This window comes from Monodon monoceros, unplaced genomic scaffold (assembly GCF_005190385.1).
Source record: "Monodon monoceros isolate NGI ecotype Baffin Bay Population unplaced genomic scaffold, NGI_Narwhal_1 Super_Scaffold_16, whole genome shotgun sequence".
Classification (NCBI taxonomy): domain Eukaryota; kingdom Metazoa; phylum Chordata; class Mammalia; order Artiodactyla; family Monodontidae; genus Monodon; species Monodon monoceros.
Window position 1 is genome coordinate 26,274,167 of NW_021703772.1, and position 23,531 is coordinate 26,297,697.

At 36.5% G+C, this 23,531-nt stretch overlaps 1 protein-coding gene across 2 annotated transcripts in view; it reads right to left on the bottom strand.

Annotated features, from left to right (window-relative positions):
• Positions 1–23,531, bottom strand: part of CPS1 (carbamoyl-phosphate synthase 1) — a 144,656-nt gene that overhangs the window by 79,317 nt on the left and 41,808 nt on the right. For both annotated transcript variants that reach the window (XR_003793943.1, XM_029225263.1), the window contains exons 8-16: positions 22,114–22,242; positions 21,454–21,560; positions 20,446–20,584; positions 19,731–19,808; positions 17,673–17,771; positions 15,902–15,997; positions 12,793–12,982; positions 11,633–11,790; positions 9,857–9,985 (exon numbers count right to left, since the gene is read on the bottom strand). Coding sequence is in view for 1 of the 2 variants with exons in the window: in XM_029225263.1 (XP_029081096.1) it covers positions 9,857–9,985; positions 11,633–11,790; positions 12,793–12,982; positions 15,902–15,997; positions 17,673–17,771; positions 19,731–19,808; positions 20,446–20,584; positions 21,454–21,560; positions 22,114–22,242 (1,125 nt within the window). In the remaining variant the exon portion in view is untranslated. The remainder of the gene's footprint in view (positions 1–9,856; positions 9,986–11,632; positions 11,791–12,792; positions 12,983–15,901; positions 15,998–17,672; positions 17,772–19,730; positions 19,809–20,445; positions 20,585–21,453; positions 21,561–22,113; positions 22,243–23,531) is intronic.

The window sequence follows — 23,531 nt, forward strand, 5'->3', positions numbered from 1 at the left end:
CAGAGCCCCCGAATCAGCTGCTCCTTTAACCCTGTCCTGTCTGAGCGAAGAACAGAGGCCCTCTGGCGACCTACACGCAGAGGCGGGGCCAAATCCAAAGCTGAGCCCCTGGAGCTGTGGGAACAAAGAGGAAGGGAAATCTCTCCCAGCAGCCTCAAAAGCAGTGGATTAAACATCCACAATCAACTTGATGTACCCTGAATCTGTGGAATACATGAATAGACAACGAATCATTGCGAAACTGAGGCAGTGGACTTCGGGAGAAACGATATATATGGTTTTTTTTCCTTTGTCCCTTTTTGTGAGTGTGTATGTGTATGCTTCTTTGTGTGACTTTGTTCCTATAGCTTTGCTTTTACCATTTGTCCTAGGGTTCTGTCTGTCTGCTTTTGTTTTTTTTAGTATAAATTTAGTACTTGTTATTTTTGGTGGATTTGTTTTTCAGTTTGGTTGCTCTCCTCTTTCTTTCTTTTTTTCCTTTTTTATTACTTTTAAATATTATTATTTTTAAAAATTATTTTTTATTTTAATAACTTTATTTTGTTGGTTTTTTTCTTTCTTTCTTTCATTTTCTCTCCCTTTTCTTCTGAGCTGTGTGGAGGACTGGGTCTTGGTGCTCCAGCTGGGTGTCAGAACTGTGCTCTGAGGTGGGAGAGCCGAGTTCAGGACATTGGTCCACAAGAGATGTCCCAGCTCCACATAATATCAAACAGTGGCAGTTCGCCAAAATATCTCCATCTCAACGCTAAGAACCAGCTCCACTCAACGACCAGCAAGCTACAATGCTGCATACCCTATGCCAAACAACTAGCAAGACAGGAACGCAACCCAACCCATTAGAAGAGAGGCTGCCTAAAATCATAATAAGGTCAAAGACACCACAAAACACACGAAAGGACGCAGACCTGCCCACGAGAAACACAAGATCCCAACTTATTCACCAGATCACAGGCACTAGTCCCATACACCAGGAAGTCTACACAACCCACTGAACCAACCTTAGCATCTGGGGGCAAGCACCAAAAACAACAGGAACTATGAACCGGCAGCCTGCGAAAAGGAGACCCCAAAAACAGTAAGATAAAAAAATGAGAAGACAGAGAAACACACAGCATATGAAGGAGCAAGATAAAAACCCACCAGACCTAACAAATGAAGAGGAAAGAGGCAGTCTACCTGAAAAAGAATTCAGAGTAATGATAGTAAAGATGATCCAAAATCTTGGAAATAGAATGGAGAAAATACAAGAAACATTTAACAAGGACCTAGAAGAACTAAAGAGCAAACAAACAATGATGAACAACACAATAAATGAAATTTAAAATTCTCCAGGAGGAATCAATAGCAGAATAACTGAGGCAGAAGAACGGATAAATGACCTGGAAGATAAAATGGTGGAAATAACTACTGCAGAGCAGAATAAAGAAAAAAGAATGAAAAGAACTGAGGACAGTCTCAGACACCTCTGGGACAACATTAAACGCACCAACATTCGAATTATAGGGGTTCCAGAAGAAGAAGAGAAAAAGGAACGGACTGAGAAAATATTTGAAGAGATCACAGCTAAAAACTTCCCTAATATGGAAGAGGAAATAGTTAATCAAGTCCAGGAACTGCAGAGAGTCCCATACAGGAAAAATCCAAGGAGAAACACACCAAGACATATATTAATCAAACTATCAAAAATTAAATACAAAGAAAAAATATTAAAAGCAGCAGGGAAAAGCAACGAATAACATACAAGGGAATCCCCATAAGGTTAACAGCTGATCTTTCAGCAGAAACTCTGCAAGACAGAAATGAGTGGCAGGACATATTTAAAGTGATGAAAGGGAAAAACCAACAACCAAGATTACTCTACCCAGCAAGGATCTCATTCAGATTTGATGGAGAAATTAAAAACTTTAAAGAAAAGCAAAAGCTAAGCCAATTCAGCACCAGCAAACCAGCTTTACAAAAATGCTAAAGGAACTTCTCTAGGCAGGAAACACAAGAGAAGAAAAAGACCTACAATAATGAACCCCCAAAAATTAAGAAAATGGTAATAGGAACATACATATCGATAACTACCTTAAAAGTAAATGGATTAAATGCTCCAATCAAAAGACATAGACTGGCTGAATGGATGCAAAAACAAGACCCATATATATGCTGTCTACAAGAGGCCTACTTCAGACCTAGGGACACAAAGAGACTGAAAGTGAGGGGATGGAAGAAGATACTCCAAGCAAGTGGAAATCAAAAGAAAGCTGGGGTAGCAATTTTCATATCAGGCAAAATAGACATTAAAATAAAGACTATTACAAGAGACAACGAGGACACTACATAATGCTCAAGGGATCCATCCAAGAAGATATAACTATTTTAAATATTTATGCACCAAATGGAGGAGCACCTCAATACATAAGGAAAATGCTAACAGCCAAAAAAGGGGAAATCGACAGTAACACAATCATAGTAGGAGACTTTAACACCCCACTTTCACCAATGGACAGGTCATCCAAAATTAAATTAAATAAGGCAACACAAGCTTTAAATGATACATTAAACAAGATGGACTTAATTGATATTTATAGGACATTCCATCCAAAAACAACAGAATACATTTTCTTCTCAAGTGCTCATGGAACATTCTCCAGGATAGATCATATCTTGGGTCACAAAGCAAGCCTTGGTAAATGTAAGAAAACTGAAATCATATCACATATCTTTTCCGGCCACAACGCTATGAGACTAGATATAAATTACGGGAAAAAATCTGTAAAAAATAGAAATACATGGTGGCTAAAATGTACACTACTTAGTAACCAAGAGATCACTGAAGAAATCAAAGAGAAAATCAAAAAATACCTAGGGCTTCCCTGGTGGCGCAGTGGTTGAGAGTCCACCTGCCGAAGCAGGGGACACGGGTGCATGCCCCGGTCCGGGAAGATCCCACATGACGCGGAGCGGCTGGACCCGTGAGCCATGGCTGTTGAGCCTGCGTGTCTGGAGCCTGTGCTCCTCAATGGGAGAGGCCACAACAGTGAGAGGCCCACATACCGCAAAAAAAAAAAAAACAACCTAGAAACAAATGACAATAAAAACACAATGACCCAAAACCTATGGGATGCAGCAAAAGCATTTCTAAGAGGGAAGTATATAGCAATACAATCTTACCTCAAGAAACAAGAAACACCTCAAATAAACAAACTAACCTTACACCTAAAGCGATTAGAGAAAGAAGAACAACAAAACCCCAAAGTTAGCAGAACGAAAGAAATCATAAAGATCAGATCAGAAATAAATGAAAAATAAATGAAGCAAATGACAGCAAAGATCAATAAAACTAACAGCTGGTTCTTTGAGAAGATAAACAAAATTGATAAACCATTAGCCAGACTCATCAAGAAAAAAAGGGAAACGACTCAAATCAATAGAATTAGAAATGTAAAAGGAGAAGTAACAACGGACCCTGCAGAAATACAAAGGATCATGAGAGATTACTACAAGCAACTATATGCCAATAAAATGGACAACATGGAAGGAATGGACAAATTCTTAGAACTGCACAACTTTCTGAGACTGAACCAGGAAGAAATAGAAAATATAAACAGACCAATCACAAGCACTGAAATTGAGACTGATTAAAAATCTTCCAAGAAACGAAAGCTCAGGACCAGACGGCTTCACAAGCAAATTCTATCAAATATTTAGAGAAGAGTAACAACTATCCTTCCCAAACTCTTCCAAAATATAGCAGAGGGAGGAACTCTCCCCAAATCATTCTATGAGGCCACCATCACCCTGATACCAAAACCAGACAAGGATGTCTCAGAGAAAGAAAACTACAGGCCAACATCACTGATGAACATAGATGCAAAAATCCTCAACAAAATACTAGCAAACAGAATCCAACAACACATTAAAAGGATCATACACCATGATCAAATTGGGTTTATCCAGGAATGCAAGGATTCTTCAATATATGCAAATCAATCAATGTAATACATCGTATTAAGAAACTGAAGTATAAAAACCATATGATCATCTCAGTAGATGCAGAAAAAGCTTTCGACAAAATTCAAGATCCATATGATAAAAACACTCCAGAAAGCAGGCATAGAGGGAATTTATCTCAACATAATAAAGGCCATATATGACAAACCCAGAGCCAACATCGTTCTCAATGCTGAAAAACTGAAACCATTTCCACTGCGGTCAGGAACAAGACAAGGTTGCCCACACTCACCACTATTATTCAACATAGTTTTGGAAGTTTTAGACACAGCAATCAGAGAAGAAAAAGAAATAAAAGGAATCCAAATCGGAAAAGAAGAAGTAAAGCTGTCACTGTTTGCAGATGACATGACACTATACATAGAGAATCCTAAAGACTCTACCAGAAAACTACTAGAGCTAATCAATGGATTTGGTAAAGTAGAAGGATAAAAAATTAATGCACAGAAACCTCTTGCATTCCTATACACTAATGATGAAAAATCTGAAAGAGAAATTAAGGAAACACTCCCATTTACCATTGCAAGAAGAAGAATAAAATACCTAGGAATAAATCTACCTAAGGAGACAAAAGACCTGTATGCAGAAAATTATAAGACACTGATGAAAGAAATTAAAGATGATACAAACAGATGGAGAGATATACCCTGTTCTTGGATTGGAAGAATCAACATTGTGAAAATGACTATACTACACAAAACAATCTACAGATTCAATGCAATTCCTAACAAATTATCAATGGCATTTTTCACAGAATCAGAACAAAAAATTTCACAATTTGTATTGAAACACAAAAGACCCCGAATAGCCAAAGCAATCTTGAGAAAGAAAAACGGACCTGGAGGAATCAGGCTCTCTGACTTCACACTACACTACAAAGCTACAGTAATCAGGACAGTATGGTACTGGCACAAAAACAGAAAGAGATGAATGGAACAGGATAGAAAGCCCAGAGATAAACCCATGCACATATGGTCCCCTTATTTTTGATAAAGGAGGCAAGAATATAGAATGGAGAAAAGACAGCCTTTTCAATAAGTGGTGCTGGGAAAACTGGACAGCTACATGTAAAAGAATGAAATTAGAACACTCCCTAACACCATACACAAAAATAAACTCAAAATAGATTAAAGACCTAAATGTAAGGCCAGATACTATAAAACTCTTAGAGGAAAACATAGGCAGAACACTCTATGACATAACTCACAGCAAGATCCTTTTTGACCCACCTCCTAGAGAAATGGAAATAAAAACAAAAATAAACAAATGGAACCTAATGAAACTTAAAAGCTTTTGCACAGCAATGGAAACCATAAACAAGACAAAAAGACAACCCTCAGAATGGGAGAAAATATTTGCAAATGAAGCAACTGACAAAGGATTAAGCTCCAAAATTTACAAGCAGCTCATGCAGATCAATAACAAAAAAACAAACAACCCAATCCGAAAATGGGCAGAAGACCTAAATAGACATTTCTCCAAAGAAGGTATACAGATTGCCAACAAACACATGAAAGAATGCTCAACATCATTAATCATTAGAGAAATGCAAATCAAAACTACAATGAGATATCATCTCACACCATAAGAATGGCCATCATCAAAAAGTCTAGAAAGAATAAATGCTGGAGAGGGTGTGGAAAAAAGGGAACACTCTTGCACTGCTGATGGGAATGTGAATTGGTACAGCCACTATGGAGAACAGTATGGAGGTTCCTTAAAAAACTACAAATAGAACTACCATATGACCCAGCAATCCCACCACTGGGCATATACCCTGAGAAAACCATAATTCAAAAAGAGTCATGTACCGAAATGTTCATTGCAGTTCTATTTACAATAGCCAGGAGATGGAAGCAACCTAAGTGTCCATCATCGGATGAATGGATAAAGAAGATGTGGCACATATATACAATGGAATATTACTCAGCCATAAAAGGAAACAAAATTGAGTTATTTGTAGTGAGGTGGATGGACCTAGAGTCTGTCATACAGAGTGAAGTAAGTCAGAAAGAGAAAGACAAATACCATATGCTAACACATATATATGGAATATAAGAAAAAGAAAATGTCATGAAGAACCTAGGAGTAAGATGGGAATAAAGACACAGAGCTACTAGAGAATGGACTTGAGGATATAGGGAGGGGGAAGGGTAAGCTGTGACAAAGTGAGAGAGTGGCATGGACATACATACACTACCAAACGTAAAATAGATAGCTAGTGGGAAGCAGCTGCATAGCACAGGGAGATCAACTCAGTGGTTTGTGACCACCTAGAGGGGTGGGATAGGGAGGGAGACGCAAAAGGGAAGAGATATGGGAACATATGTATATGTATAACTGATTCACTTTGTTATAAAGCAGAAACTAACACACCATTGTAAAGGAATTATACTCCAATAAAGATGTAAAAAAAAAAAGAACACTCCCTAGCACCATGCACAATAATAAATTCAAAGTTGATTAAAGACCTAAATGTAAGGCCAGACACTATAAAACTCTTCGAGGAAAACATAGGCAGAACACTCTATGACATAACTCACAGCAAGATCCTTTTTGACCCACCTCCTAGATAAATGAAAATCAAAACAAAAATAAACAAATGGAACCTAATGAAACTTAAAAGCTTTTGCACAGAAAAGGAAATCATAAACAAGATGAAAAGACAACCCTCAGAATGGGAGAAAATATTTGCAAATGAAGCAACTGACAAAGGATTAATCTCCAAAATTTACAAGCAGCTCATGCAGCTCAATAACAACAACAACAAAAAACCTCAATCCAATAATTGGCAGAAGACCTAAATAGACATTTCTCCAAAGAAGATATACAGCATGCCAACAAACACATGAAAGAATGCTCAACATCATTAATCATTAGAGAAATGCAAATCAAAACTACAATGAGATATCATCTCACACCAGTCAGAATGGCCATCATCAAAAAATCTAGAAACAATAAATGCTGGAGAGGGTGTGGAGAAAAGGGAACACTCTTGCACTGCTGGTGGGAATGTGAATGGGTTCAGCCACTATGGAGAACAGTATGGAGGTTCCTTAAAAAACTAAAAATAGAATTACCATATGACCCAGCAATCCCACTACTGGGCATATACCCTGAGAAAACCAAAATTCAAAAAGAGTCATGTACCAAAATGTTCATTGCAGCTCTATTTACAATAGCCCGGAGATGGAAACAACCTAAGCGCCCATCATCGGATGAATGGATAAAGAAGATGTGGCACATATATACAATGGAATATTACTCAGCCTTAAAAGGAAATGAAATTGAGCTATTTGTAATGAGGTGGATAGACCTAGAGTCTGTCATACAGAGTGAAGTAAGTCAGAAAGAAAAAGACAAATACCGTATGCTTAACACATATATATGAAATTTAAGGGAAAAAAAATGTCATGAAGAACCTAGGGGTAAGACAGGAATAAAGACGCAGACCTACTGGAGAACGGACTTGAGGATATGGGGAGGGGGAAGGGTGAGCTTTGACAGGGCGAGAGAGAGTCATGGACATATACACACTAACAAACGTAGTAAGGTAGATAGTTAGGGGGAAGCAGCCGCAAGGCACAGGGATATTAGCTCGGTGCTTTGTGACAGCCTGGAGGGGTGGGATAGGGAGAGTGGGAGGGAGGGAGACGCAAGAGGGAAGACATATGGTAACATATGTATATGTATAACTGATTCACTTTGTTATAAAGCAGAAACTAACACACCATTGTAAAGCAATTATACCCCAATAAAGATGTTTAAAAAAAAACAAAAACAAAAACAAACAAACAAAAAAACTACAAAGAGGTATCACCTCACACCAGTCAGAATCGCCATCATCAAAAAATCTACAAACAGTAAATGCTGGAGAGGGTGTGGAGAAAAGGGAACACTCTTGCACTGTTGGTGGGAATGTAAACTGATGCAGCCACTATGGAGAACAGTATGGGGGTTCCTTAAAAAACTAAAAATAGACTACCATACGACCCAGCAATCCCACTACGGGGCATATACCGTGTGAAAACCATAATTCAAAAAGAGTTATGTACCACAATGTTCATTGCAGCTCTATTTACAATAGCTAGGACGTGGAAGTGTCCATCGACAGATGAATGGATATAGAAGAAGTGGCACATATATACAATGAAACATTACTCAGCCATAAAAAGAAACGAAATTGAGTTATTTGTAGTGAGGTGGATGGACATAGAATCTGTCATACAGAGTGAAGTAAGCCAGAAAGAGAAAAACAAATACCATATGGTAACACATATATATGGAATCGAAAAAAAAAATCGTTTCTGAAAAACCTAGGGGCAGGACAGTAATAAAGATGCAGACATAGAGAATGGCTTTGAGGACACAGGGAGGGGTAAGGGTAAGCTGGGACGAAGTGAGAGAGTGGCACTGACATATATACACTACCAAATGTAAAATAGATAGCTATTGGGAAGCAGCCACATAGCACAGGGAGATCAGCTCGGTGCTTTGTGACCACCTAGAGGGGTGGGATAGGGAGAGTGGGAGGGAGACGCAAGAGGGAGGAGATATGGGGATACATGTATATGTATAGCTGATTCAGTTTGTTATAAAGCAGAAACTAACACACCATTGTAAAGCACTTATACTCCAATAAAGATGTTAAAAAAATTTTTTTAAATAAAAAGATTGGGAACATCTAATATGCTAGAGGAAAAAAATGTATACCTCCACAAACATGTCTTTTCTTTAAATACATGATTCAGAAGTCCAGATGGAAATAGGGAACATTTGTATTAGATATGTTTCCCTTTTGGGGTTTTTTTTTTGGCAACTTTAGAAAAACTCAATCCAATTTGTAGACATGTACGTTTGTCATTGCAGTTATTAAAATACATTTAATTTTATCTGTTTGTGCTCAAAATCTTATGTCAACAATTCAAGGGCTCATTCTTTTTCACTCTAAAACGTAAATAATGATAAAGGTATAAACTCTGCTTGATATTTACTCAGCACCCCTAAAAATAGCCATCACAATAATTCTGTCAGCTTCACATCCATAACTGCTACATGGAAAGTTACATAAGCCTCTTTGCCCACACACATATTCATTCACTCAACAAGCACTTACTGAGCCCCGGTATTGCAAGTCACTGCTCTATTCTGTGGGAATAGAGTGTGGGCAAAAGTCGCTGATTTCGTGAAGCATGATTTCTGTGTTAATTTCTAATTTATTTTTTGGAGCATATCTTAATTTTCAAGATCTTCCCTTTAATACTTAAGAAAAGGAGTATTCAGAAATAAAGTGATTTTTATGTAAATGGTAAGCACTCAGATTTCACTTTTGCTTATATATGTGTGTGGCAGTTGGCAGAGTAATCACTCATTCATAGTACTAAGAGGTTTATATTGTATATATGTTAAACACCTGAATTTGAGGTAAAGCTAAACTACTCAATGTGTTTTATTTCCCTTACCAGATGTCATCCATGTCTTATTGTTTCAAAAGATAATGGCAAAATGGGACATTATATTGTTTTTTTTTTAAACCACTAAAATATATTTTAGCAAGATGGGTGTTTTGGAGCAGATTTTGTAGCAGAGGGAGATGGAACTGGATTGACTGTCTATCAATGAAATCAATAGACAGTACAGTAAAGACGGACTTTGGATTAATGCTATGTTCCAGTGTAAGTAATTGCACTGTATTTCCCTTTCAAAAGTGTCACCTCTTGGACAACAATTTAGAGATGTGGCAGTGATTTATAAACAGAGAAAAGGTTATTTCTTATCTACATAACTTTCTCTAATTGAAAGACTATATCAGGGAGTTTTCTTGGCTGGTCAGAATTTGGTCTGCGAAAATACATACCTTTGTGCTGAGGTCCAGTAAGGTCTCCCTATTAGGACAGATGCCTGAGCCTAACCCACCCAGGGCATAGGCAGAACGGATCATCACCGGGTAGCCAATGGTGTCTGCCGCCTTCAGTGCATCCTCAATCTGTCAACAAGAACAAGGACTCAAAGTTTTAAAAGCTGACAGTAGAAAAGACCAACCAAGAGAGTCTGGTAATTCAGGTAAATCAGTTTATTTGGAAAAAATGACTATGAAAATGTTCTATTATTCCCTCATCTCCTTCTGAAAAACAAGTGTTATTTTACAAATTTTAAGTTAAATTTTAGAATTTTTTAATATACAGTGAAGGCTTTTTTTTTTAACACCTTTGGGGTAAATTTTATTTTGCAGTATAAAAAATAAAACAATGGCCAGAGGTGAGATAGTTGTCATTAATTTGAGAATGGGAGCTATACTGAATTTTTAAGTTCAGTTTAAAAGTCTTGGTCTCTTAACAAAGCAAGGTTTTCTACTACAGAATCTAACTTGATATTACTGCAATAAGCCATTAGGAATATTATATAGAAAGAGATTTTTCATTTTTCAAGTTCAGTCAGAGAGTAGTCTCAGAAGCTTGGGATTTTTTTTTTTTTTTAACTTACAGAATACAGCATATGTTGGCTATATTTTTCTGTCATGGAATTTTATTACACTACCAATGGGGATGTAATTATACCTTTCCCATATGCCTATTCCTCATCCTAAGGAAGCAAGGACATAATTAAATCTGGCAATGAAAGAATAAATATATGGCAGGAGCTTTCCACATGTTCAGCAGAGCTATCCTGGGATTGTTCCTGATTGACAGCTTTGCAACATGCTATATACTTGATAGCATGCTTTTCTGAAAACATACATAGCCCATTTTTAGTTGTCCCAGCAGTACTTGCCTTATCCCAGAGGTTTTGCCTATTTCTACACTGAGGAAGTTGCATCAGAAACTGTTTCCAGTACCCCCATTTCACTGACTGAAATCAGGAATAAAGTCAGGGACAAAAAGAGATGTACAGGAAGCTGATCTTTTCCTGGCACCTGGTAATAGCCCATCAATAGGCACAGGATACGATGGAAAATGATTAAGAGAAATGCAAAACAATCTGTCCTCTTTAACCATCTAAGCCACAGGTTTCTCAGTCATAAATATTACTGATTAGATCCAGTGGCTTTTTTTTCTAGATAATTTTATTGTAAAATGTTTATTCCATTCTAAGAAAAAAAAATTTGTTCGTTTATTTTTTGGCCATGCTGCATGGCATGCAGGATCGTATTTCCCCACCCAGGGATCAAATCTGTGTCCCCTGCAGCGGAAACACAGAGACAACCACTGGACCACCAGGGAAGTCCCTAAAAAAAAATTTAAATTCAACCATTTCCCATTTGCAGGACATTCGCACTTACAAAATGTGTGACTGATCCCAGGAAGAAGGTAAAAATTACTTTGGCATTGCAAGTTGATATGGTTCTTTGTTTTGATTCAGGAGATTTGATACTCAGGTCACATCAACCATTGATAAACCACATCACCTTTGAGATTATGCTTCCCTTTTCATAAAAATAAACTATTAATACCTGTCCCTAATGTTTTAGCATTGAATGCCACAATTAATACACAGTGTCTCTGAAGTAATAACACATTTCTGGAAGATAACATATACAAATATAATACTTTATTATTTTTAGGCATGACAAATCATTCTCTCTACAACGCAAGACACATAATGGTCCTGTTTCTCCAGAACAAAGATTTCTTACCGATTCCACTGCAAAGCTTGGAGCAATCTTTTCATTAATCTCATTTAGTTTGTCTGAGAACAGCTGTCTATCTTCTGTGGCCATAATGGATTCAACTGAGGTTCCCAGGACTTTCACACCATATTCCTTGAGCACACCTCTCTTAAATAGTTCCACTCCTACAGAAAAACAAAATAAATCAATTTTTAACATATCAAACTCTTATGTTTTCTATAATAGATATCTGAATACAACTTTTTTTTTAAAAAAATCTTAACTCCAAAAAGCCACCAGAGTCCACAACAGAATTGCACTCAGAGTAAAAAAATTTTTGAAAGAAAAATTCTGAAGACATTTTAGCAAAACATTTTGCTGGTGCTACTATTATGTATATTATCACCTTCTCCAAATGATTTTTATTATTCTCATTAATAAAAATCATAGAATTACAGTGAGCCTTAAGATTTTAGTATATTTCATTTCCTTCTAAGGAAGGTCTATTCCTATAATGAGCTTCTCTTGTGTAAATAATCTCAGTGATGTGGGTATCTATCTAGGTTAAAAATTAACAAAATCGTTTGTGTTCCCACTAACTTAACATCTAACTTTGGCTGTTTTTTATAGTTGATATACAAATTATATCACCAACTGCTTACCCAAGCTAGCCAGTGAGATTCTCATTCATGATCTAATTCTGAAGGTTTGAAATATTTTAAATAGGACAGAGCATTGGACTCAGCAGATGCATGAAGGGATGGTAGAGAGACTGATCTATGTAAACATGAAAATATATTTGAAAGTCAAATGCCACAGGGCTGATACATAAGAGCACAGAGCACTTAATCAATGTTAAATCCCCTTTTTCACTCATAATAGTTCTCAGAGTTTCACTGGTAACAGAAAAGCAGTATCCTGGGACGGACGAGGGGGACTCAAAACACCTACCCAGTCACCATGCAGCATTAAAGCAAAAGGTTTCTTTTTGTCCCCCAGCTGTTCTGTGAAATAAACTGGTAATGTTCATCATGTGACATTTTCAGGTGGCTGTTTACTAAGCTTCCTCACACAGCGGAAAACTTTTATGAACACACAGAGCACAACTGCTAAATAAATTCAAACAAAAAAATATTATATATAAGTGTGTGAACCAAAACTCTGCAATTAAACTTAAAAGAGCTCACCACAGTTCAGAGCTGTCTGGCCACCCATGCCTAGAATTAATCCATCTGGCCGTTCTGCCTTGATAACCTCTGTGACAAACTGAGGGGTGATGGGGAGGAAGTAGACAGTATCTGCTTGCTTTAAGCCCACTTCATTGGTTTGCACCGATGCAATGTTTGGGTTCATCAGGACAGTTTTGACATTTTCTTCCTGAAAGAAACAAAAAGATCTAGAATCTTAATATATGGTCTAAAGAGAAAAATCATATTCAAATGAAGGGTATTAACAGGCAACAAAAAGTTATTCTGTGGGCTCTAGAGATCAGTAATGGGGCCAGTGTGAATGGAAGTTAAAGGATGACAAACATTTGGTAAAAGGAAGGAAGAAAACTGCTTGAAAATAAAACTATCCAAAAAGAGCTGGCTACCTCATGAGGATCACCCTGAATTCCTTGTCACTGCAGGTATCAAGGAAAGCTGGAGATGTTTTCTATAGAATTTGACTGGAGGTCCACAAATACTACTCAATTTTACAGCTCAGTCGACCTTAAAAGAATAAAATGTTCCAAATTTTTTTGAATGAGTAAAACATAAAATGGAAAAAAGGCAGCATCAAAGCTGCTTCCTTTTCTAACGTTTATTGAAGAACAGCATTGAGCATACGTTTTAAATGCAAGATAATGTGTTCCCTTCTAGCTGGGAGCACTGAGAGCCTTCTGCTGGTTTCCATTTTCTTTAGATTTTCATGCCTGCTGTAGTGCTTTGACAAAGACCATTATAAAACTGTTTATACATATTATATAAAAAGAAAATGACCGTATGGCAAAAAATAAAAATTTGTGTGTGTGTGAAGATATTCATAGCCCTATCTCATTCCTGACATCTGGAGAGACCCCTAAAATAATTCTTCATGTAGGCTACTAAGGATAATAGCTTTATAGACCAGGATGAGGGCGACATTTAGTAAAATAATTATTATGAAATCCGGCCAGATGGTTCTTGTTTTTTTACCTATTAGCATGTCAATTTTGAAGTCTTCTAAAAACTCAACAAAATATTCATATGAAAGTATAGAAATCATCATTGAAAGCCCTACATATCCTTGGGGGTGTGGTGAATCCAAATGAAAAATTAAATATATTTCATACTACTTTAAATTCAAATAGTGCCTTAAAACTTGTAGTGTACTTTTTTGTTAATTTATTTGATTTTTATGGCAAGACTATAAAAGAAATTTTCACCTTACAGATGAAGAAACTGAGATTCAATAAGGTTAAGTGACCTTCCAAAGATCATACAGCTGATAAATGACAAAATTAGGGCTCTAATCCAAGTCTTATGACTCAAGTTCTACACCCTTTCCTCAATATGAGCCCTCTCTAAGATTGTAAAGAGCTATTTTTATAAAGAGTACTGTTAACAAAATATTGAATAGATACAGATAAGCAAATACATTTAAAATATGGGTTAGAATTTAAATAATTGAGTCCAAATGGAAAGCACATCATAAACAAAAGTTATAGACTGTCTCACTACTAGAGAAAAGTACCAATGGATAGGTATATTTGTTAAATATTTTCCTGCATGTGCTATACAATGAATATAGCTATTTTTATAAATCAAATTACATAGGAAAAGGTCCCGTAAATTCATGTGATGAGTGTCTATTCAAACCATTTTAGTAAATGTTACATAATTTTTTTCTAATATAATTCCAGCTATAATTTATGCATAATCTAAGTTTTTAAAAATACTCAGTTCATAAATTCATCTTTATTAACCTCTTAATCACAATACTATATCTAATACTTCCTATTCTTCAGTTCAAATCAATAACTTCACCTTTTGGATGTAATGCATACAAAAAATACAACCTATGGAAATATTAATTCTTTATAAAACTACCAAATAGGATAAAAAATTGCATGCTACTTAAATGTGTTCTAAACCCTTAATACACTTAGACTGTGTTCTAACCAATCTGAACCATTGGATACCCACTAATTATCTATCTAAAGATAAACTGAATCTTAATACAATGAAATAAAGCACACTTTGAAAAGGTACACAAAAAACATGTGTGCATGGGGTGAACATCCATGCGTGTATGGAGAAGAGTATTAAAAATAAAAAAGAATGGGAAGAAGAGTAAGGTAATTGGGGGGTTGTGTCTGCTTTCAACAGACATCTGTCAGGTGAATATATAGAATACTGAATAAAGCAAAGAAAAAAAGGAAAATTTTGGCCAACTGTTTCTCTTGTTGGTTGTCCTAGTCTCCTGCTTCCTTCCCTATGTTGCTCTCTCCTAGCCAGGTCTCTTGGTAAGAGTGGCTTGACTCCACAAAGCCTGTGGCAAGGTCACAGAGAGCTCACATTGACTTTGGATGGCTTGATTAGCACCAAAATGGGGACTACCGTGGAAAATAAGGACACCAAAAAGAAGCCAAGTTAGCTCTTCAATAGAAATATCTTACACTTACAGTGTCAGTTTTCTAAAGGTTTATTTTACTATGATAAAGGTTGGGGAGATTTCGAGAGACTCCAGAAACAGGGAGGATATTCTTCCCAACTTAGGTATCAAACCCTCTATTCCACTTGAAAATCCAGCCATACCTTCCTGTTAAGTCATCCAGTCCAAGTCACAGATGGGGGAATTAGGTGACCTGCAATAACTTCTAAAGCTTGAACAAAAGGCATTGTTTCCTTTGTTCCTCCAGCTGGATCTTCCCCCTTTCAACCAAAGAGATGCCTGAAGCATCCTGTAGAACACTTGAAGTACTTTAGAGCACCAGGGATATCCAAATTCCCTCTTTCACACAAAAGGCAAATATGTTTTAAAAGCTCACTGCCTCATTGAGTAACATCCATAAGTGTAGATTTATGTTTTCAATATAAATAGGTGATAACATAGACAATTCCGGAGATCAATCCAACCTTCTTAATTTGCAGGTGTGCACATTTAAGTTAAAAATCTTGTCTGTGATCAAACTTCCTTTCATATAAGATGTGGAAGGAAATTAATTATAGTGACTTTGAAAAGAGGTAGTGTCATAAATCTAAATTATAAAATACTAATTAGACTCATTAAAGGGAGTGTATATTAATTCCAGCAAAGATCAGAGTCTCTCACCTTCATGGCTTTTACAGCTTGCGATCCCGAGTAATCAAATTCACCTGCCTGACCAATGGACAGACCTCCGGATCCTAGGATAAGGACTTTGGAAACCTGTAAGCAATAAGAAGATAGCATTGCTTTTATTATTAAGATGGGGAAATTAGTCATTGTTAAGTATGGGAAAGATAAACTATATTGTCTGTGTTTATGTGGTGATGTTTTGAAATATACATAATATATGAGTAAAAAGACCAACAATTTAAACATCTCTAATTTCAAAAAGGAATTTCCAAAGGTCATGGTTTTTTTCACTTAAGTAAAAACTTTTTGGAAGAGGTCTACATTTTAATTAAACATATATAATATATATATATACATATATAAATATCTAAAAATAACTACATAAATATATATGGAAATGTATATCTATATGTGTATATATAATAAATATAATTTATATATATAATTTTTAGATAAAAACTCCTTAAAATTTAATTGACTAAATGTGTTACTATTCCATGGGTTTCTATTGGACAAAGAATAGGCATAAATACAAACAAGCCCTTCCCAACAAATGAAGAGAAAACACAGGAGGCAAGGGGACACAGGGACACCTTCATATTTACATTTTGCCTTTACTTTGCAGTTCAGCCCAGAAATATTTACAGAAAATACAGTAATGAAAAGATCATGTTTTGGCAGCATACTGAAATTCATACAAATTGTACATATGATTTCAAGCAAATAATAATTCTGCTTATTTTTTAACCACAACTGCGAAGCCCTTCAGAGGAGAAAAATGTTCTAGGTCACTGCAAGAGACAAGGACTTGGGAAACTTGTTTTGTATTTATGGAGTGCCTACTATGTGCAATGCAATGTAGAATCCCAAATTACACTTTTCCCTCACTATTTAAAAAAAGAAAAGCATCTGAAAAACATGAGTTGATATTTTGAGAAATACACTGTATGGTGGGGTGGCTTCTTTAGCTACCAAGAATCCACAGTTTGATTCCACATTGAGTGGCTGGATTACCTCCCATCTCTCCATCTCAGGAAAAAAGGCTGTCATAGAAATCTTTAAAACAAACCATCTAACTCAATTTATCATTTCATGTAAACATATAAATCAATTCTATTTGTTCATAAAAAGAGGATTATATATATATATATGTATATACTTAAAAATATACATACACCCTTCTAAATTTTATGTAATAATGGTGTGGGTGTGGGTGTGCCTTAACTATAAAGGAAATGTGTAGAAACCTTTCCATATTAAATACATATTCAAACAAATAAGGAGTCGAGTCTTACACTATATTAATCCTTATCTATTTGCTCTTTAGAGGTATTGGGTTGTCCAAAAGTTTGTTTGGGTTTTTCGTTGAAACAAAAGTTTCTATCATCTATAATGATTCTGTAGCCTGAACTGTATCTCAAGCATACATAGGGCTATGGTTTATTGAGTAATGGAAAATATATCAAATTTGAAACTAAATTAAACCTTATTCTCTATTAAATTATTTTCATTACAAATGTTCTAGAAGAAGTGAACTTTAAAAGATATGATTTTTAAATCAAAACATGAAGATTCCAATGAACATCCAATGAATCATCTAGAACAGACCAAATAATTAGATGCTAAAATGATGGGTGATTGCAATATTACCAATCATTTTTCATAGACATCAAAAAGGTTTACATCATTCACTTAAAAAAGAAGTCATCACACGATAGAGAAAATCCAAAATACATAAACGAAAAGGAAGCCCACATATACTGACCTCAACTCGAGATGCTACTAGGGCCGGCTTCGGTAGAACTGATGTAATTGTGGTACCTTTCTCCTTCTTTATCAGTGAGAAAAAGGAATCAAACAGGTACTAGAAAAAAAATATAACCAACTAGTTAGAAGCTTCAAAACTCACAAAATTCTCAGATACAATACAGTATACCCAGTTCAAGTTGAACTTTAGATAAGCAACAAATAACTTTTTAGGATGAGTATTGCTATGCAGTATTTGCTTTTTGGTTTTTTTGTTTTTGTTTTGCCAAAGCTGGCAAAACTAAATATTTACTACTATAAGAATTAGATCAAATAAACACTTCTAACTGCTCATGTCAAATCCTATTAAAAGAAAGTTTTCAATATAGGTATACATATAACTGATTCACTTTGTTGTACAGCAGAAACTAACACAACATTGTAAAGCAATTATAATCTAGTAAAGATGTAAAAAAAAAAAGTTTTCAGCAGAGAATGAACATTTCAAATAATGCCTTCTGAGAATGTCATTTTCAGCCCCTTAATTATGAATCATTTTCTTCTTCTAAATAAAATTCTAACTATGCAAAAAAAATGAAGCTATATTACTTATGCACCCTAAAGTTTGAAATAACTGGATTTTTAAATTTTCTATCAGGTCAAAAATATCTCTAAAGATTGTATTATGTATAAAAATATCTCTAAGGTTATTCTTAAACTTTATCAATGATTTACTTCCACTGTTGCACTAGAGGTGACAAATTTCAACAAAGATATTTATTTTGCAACTATTTGGCAGGACAGGAGAAAAAAAGAACTAAGTGATACTGGATATCACATATCTTAATTTCAGTGTTCCTAATCTGAAGTCCTACTATAGGCAAATAATTTAAATTTTAAGTTAAAAAACTATTAACATGCATTAGGCAATAGATATATGAAACTAGATTTTATTTTTGAGTGTCATCATGGGTAGGTAATGTGGTGACTTTGGCTATTAAGAACGATTCTTTCCTAATAATATTAAAACAAGAACAAAATACAAATATCTGAAAAGGCAACTCAGGGATGAGGAAATAGAGTCTACAATGGGAAAATTTTTATTCTCCTCTTTGTTTTACCCAGGTGTCTTTTCTGAGAGCATCTGCTGAGAAGGAAGAATTGTCAGCATTACTACTGGAGGCCCTAGGGTATAGGAGAGGAAGAGTCACTTCAGACTTCCCAGACTTTTCTGAGTATCACCACAAGCTCTTGTTTGGAAAGATGTTCTTAAACATTGCACCAGAAGCTTACACAAAAAAGTAAAAATATTTAAATTAAAAACAAAACTCCTCTAAGCATTCCTTATGGTTCTCTTCTTAAGCCATCTGACTCGTATGTATGTGCACGTATACCCTCCCCGACACCCCTGACCTCCTTCCTGCTCCTGCTGCTGTTTATTCTCCCTTCATGGCTACGCAAACAGTTGCCATAGGGATTTTTGTGAAGTCACAGATGGGGGATTAAAATTTCATTTCAGTTATGAGAATGAGATAGCAAGAGGGAATTCATTTGCATAGTACCACAATTGTAAATTTCAGAACTAAATATATTAGAATGATACTCATTTAAATAAAAATCACATTGCATCCGTTTCTTAAGCACTTTCCCACTTTAACTGTTTAAAACGATAGAAATTTCCTCCATGATATTCATGGGGAAATTTTCTTACAATATGGGCATTATCAAAGCACTCTTTTTTTTTTTTTTCTTGCAGTACGCAGGCCTCTCACTGCTGTGGCCTCTCCCATTGCAGAGCACAGGCTCCGGACGCGCATGCTCAGCGGCCATGGCTCACGGGCCCAGCCGCTCCGCGGCATGTGGGATCTTCCCGGACCGGGGCACGAACCCGCGTCCCCTGCATCGGCAGGCGGACTCTCAACCACTGCGCCACCAGGGAAGCCCCAAAGCACTCTTTTTAAGAATGTTCTGTACGAAGACCACCCAGGTGATTATTTTCGTTTCTCAATTTTTCACATAAATATATTTGATTTAAAAAAAATTTTAATACATAATAGGCCTCATCTTTCTGACATACCTCAGTGTCTGTTGGCCCTGGGCTGACTTCTGGGTGGAACTGCACACCAAAGAAGGGTTTGCTCTCATGCATAATCCCCTAAAGGAAAATGAAACGGGAAGAAATTCCTTCAGTAGCAAAGAATGTCAACCAGGACTAGGTATGATTCAGTGGACAATAAAGTCCAAACTTTAAAAACTAAGTTAAAAGTTTGAGAACATTCTAAAAACAAACAGTACTAATACAAATAGGCCAATAAAGATTCAACTGGTGTCGTTCCCTTACTAAAAACAACTGATTTGGTCTACAGCCTTTGAGGCCCCTCTAGGCTCTGGTTCAGAATAAACTCAAATCCTCTTCTTTTCTCCAACTCCTAAATTACTTCTCCAAGGGTCTTCTCAAAGGCTACTTCAGTGCTAAGTGAGTCCCAGAGACCCACGTAGACTAGGCTCAAACAGACCTCCACCAATCATCCATTAGCAATGAATGTGTAAGACAGCCATTGATTAACCTCTCAAATTGTGGATCTTAATGAGTCAACCGATAAGAGAATAAGACAGAGAGAAACGACTTTTTAAAAAGCAGAGGGCTGTGGGAAATAATCTGTAACAAGAATTCTTCCACATACACACCCCAGAAAAGCCCACATAAACAAGGGAAAGGTAATTGTAAAACAGAGTATTAAAAGTCCTGCACTTCTCATCACACACTCAACAGGTTTACTGAGAGCACTTACCTCATTTGTTTGATCATTGACATTCACAAAAAGTGGTTTCCAACCAGCAGGAAGAGTGCTGTCCAGGGCATAGCCATGATTCTGAGCAGTAATGAAAGCCTGTCTGTTTGTGATATTCAAAACAGGCTGATTCTGCCCTCTGGAGGGAAAAGGGGAAAAAGAATATGGAAAAGGAAAAGTGAAGAAAAGAATATAAATGCATTAGTTGTAAAATAGTGAACAAGAAAAGCCTATTAAAATTCAAACGTTTCAATTGCTTAGTGAAAATTACTGCATGAGAAAAGTCATAGATTGTTAAGCCCAATAATTTTAGGAAAAAATTCAATTCAGGAAGCTTTGCTGTGTGTTAAATATCAGTTCTATTAAACTTCTGTAATCAGTTTGAGAAAAGGGGAATTGCACTCATAACAAAAAGCTAAGATTTGCTCACTAGCTTAACAGAGACACATATAAGCCACTTATTTTAAGGGAGCTACAGTAATTTTAAAGCCAAAGAAGAGTTTTGGGGGATAATAAAGAGATAACTACTCAGTCCTGAATCAATCTGAATTATACTTTATGTGGAGGGTGGACTGTGAAGGAAAGTTCCATGTTGAATAAATTAACATCATTTGGGGTAAGGAAGTAAAACCAAGAGGAGCTGAAGATTTCTCGGTTCTTAAGTCACACTAGAGTTTTACAATGTTATCACTCAGTGCTCTGAAATCAAGCTTAAAATCAGAACAATTTCCCTTGGAATGTTATTTGACTGAGTATTATAACTTCAATGTATGCCAAGGAAAGGAAAATAACTTTAAACTACAGCAAAGTTATCGTTAGAGAAGGCTGCCTTTCCAAAATGCAATAAAAGTGGTATCAGGTAGTCAGACAACTGTGAACCATATAATAGTGTGCTTATCGATTTATTCTGAAGAAAATGGCACGTAAGTTCTCTAAGTCTTTTCGGTTTAGTTACTAACAGTATTTCAGAGCCAGTTTGACATGTAAACAGAAGCATAACTACCTTACCTGTTGGCCATAGACATTTTGTAGACTTGGGCACCAGCCGCCAATCCTGTTATTAAATTTCCTGTACTGATTCCAAACAATGGTTCCTTGCGATCGCTCTCCAAGATCTAAGTCAGGGAAAAATTTTATTACTCCAGAAGAACGATTCCAAAACATGCAATCTCTGAAGGAATAAAATGAAGCATTCTTTTTTTTTCTGAATTTACAAGGTAAAGAGAATAGTAATTGAATAAAAAGTTAGACGATAAATAAGGACGGGATTGACAATTTGCAGCATTAAAGTTCAATAGAATGTACTTAACATCCAGACTAAACTACATCTAATTTAATATTTCTCTGGAACCTTGAAGGTCTTATAGGTCCCAAGTTGTCATTTTCCAGTTGTACAGACAACACATTTGGAGATTGGACACCAGCTCTCTGCACTCAAGGACACAATCTCAGTCACTTTGTCTAAAGTTCTTTGTTCTTCTTCCTGTGGAACTCTCTCCTCGTTGGTTCCCCCTATATACTATCTGTGCTGACATTGCCTCAGAGGTCACAAATAGGAGTACTAAAAAATTACTTGTATAAATAAAATATATTACAGCTTTTTCGGCCATGCAGAGCAGACTCTCTCCACTTCACACACAGACACAGACTACCCCAGGTTCACTGCACCTTTTTGACATTCTGAATTAGTGGTTGTGCAAGAGCTGGGTTCCCAGGTCCACCAGCAATTAAAAGCCCATCATACTCCATCTTGGTGAAATCATGATTCCAGGGCACTACATGCACTTCCGCTCCTCGCTGGAAAAGAAACACAAGAATGGTCAATTTAATAACATTTTTCTTCGCCAAAGTGGTAAACCTTCTCTTGGCTAATTACTCCCGAAAGGGAAGGGAAACAGAGTCCACGATTCAAATAAATAATGCTGAGCAAAAAACTCTCTGTTGACTCATATTTTGTGTGATGTAAATGGACCCTAGGATAGAAAGTGGAGGAAAAAAACACTATTTACATTTTGATTCTGAAAAAATAGATAATGCATTTCCCCACACTTCAGGAGGTTGTAGACCTAAAGGCTTCATGACTGGGCACACAGGAATACAGTTTATCTTCCCTAGCTCTGGGAGAGGGAGTTGCAAAAGCGAAGATAAATTCCTTTCTCCAAAATTTAATTTGGTCCACCTCTCACCTTTTTCAATTCGGCATTTTTTTTTTTTTTTTGCGGTACACGGGCCTCTCACTGTTGTGGCCTCTCCCGTTGTGGAGCACAGGCTCTGGACGCACAGGCTCAGCGGCCATGGCTCACGGGCCTAGCCGCTCCGTGGCATGTGGGATCTTCCCGGACTGGGGCATGAACCCGTGTCCCCTGCATCGGCAGGCGGACTCTCAACCACTGCGCCACCAGGGAAGCCCTCAATTCTGTATTTTTTGTCTGACCAAATTTTAGTGACTTCTTTCCTAGGGTTTTTTCATATTGTCTATAATACCTCTATTCTGATAGAAAAATTAGAACTTTTCTATACAAAAGTGGATGGGAAGATGTCTTTGATTATTTTGCTAGAAGCATTTCCTGATATAAGAATTTGAGAGAAAGAAGTTTCTTTGGAGGGGTTTCCAGGAAATACCAATAGAAAGCAGCATGGGGAAAGATCCTAATAAAGTGTGCATTATCGGGCAGTTACCACAATGAAGAAAAGGAGCTTCAGCCCACTGGGGAATTCTGAGAGCCAGTGTAGCACATTTCACCTAACAACAGCTTAGCAATGTGGCAAAGGAGCTGGGGAATTTATACTCTGTCATTGATTGGGGCTGCTCCAGGGATCATTAATTCTATGTCATTTCCTGCCTGCCAGCAGCCTCCAACCAACCAAAGAGAGCTCTGAGGCAATAAGATGCAGACACTTGCAATTAGAAGATGAACAAAATGCCTTAAGATGATAAAATGAGAGGGAGATATGGCTAGGCCAACCACAGCATCTACTATTTAAGGGTCCACGCACATTTTTGTTAATAAAATTGACCAGCATTCAGAATCATGATCTGGATGTTGGTGATATTCTATAACAAAAAAAGTGAATTGAAGAATTCT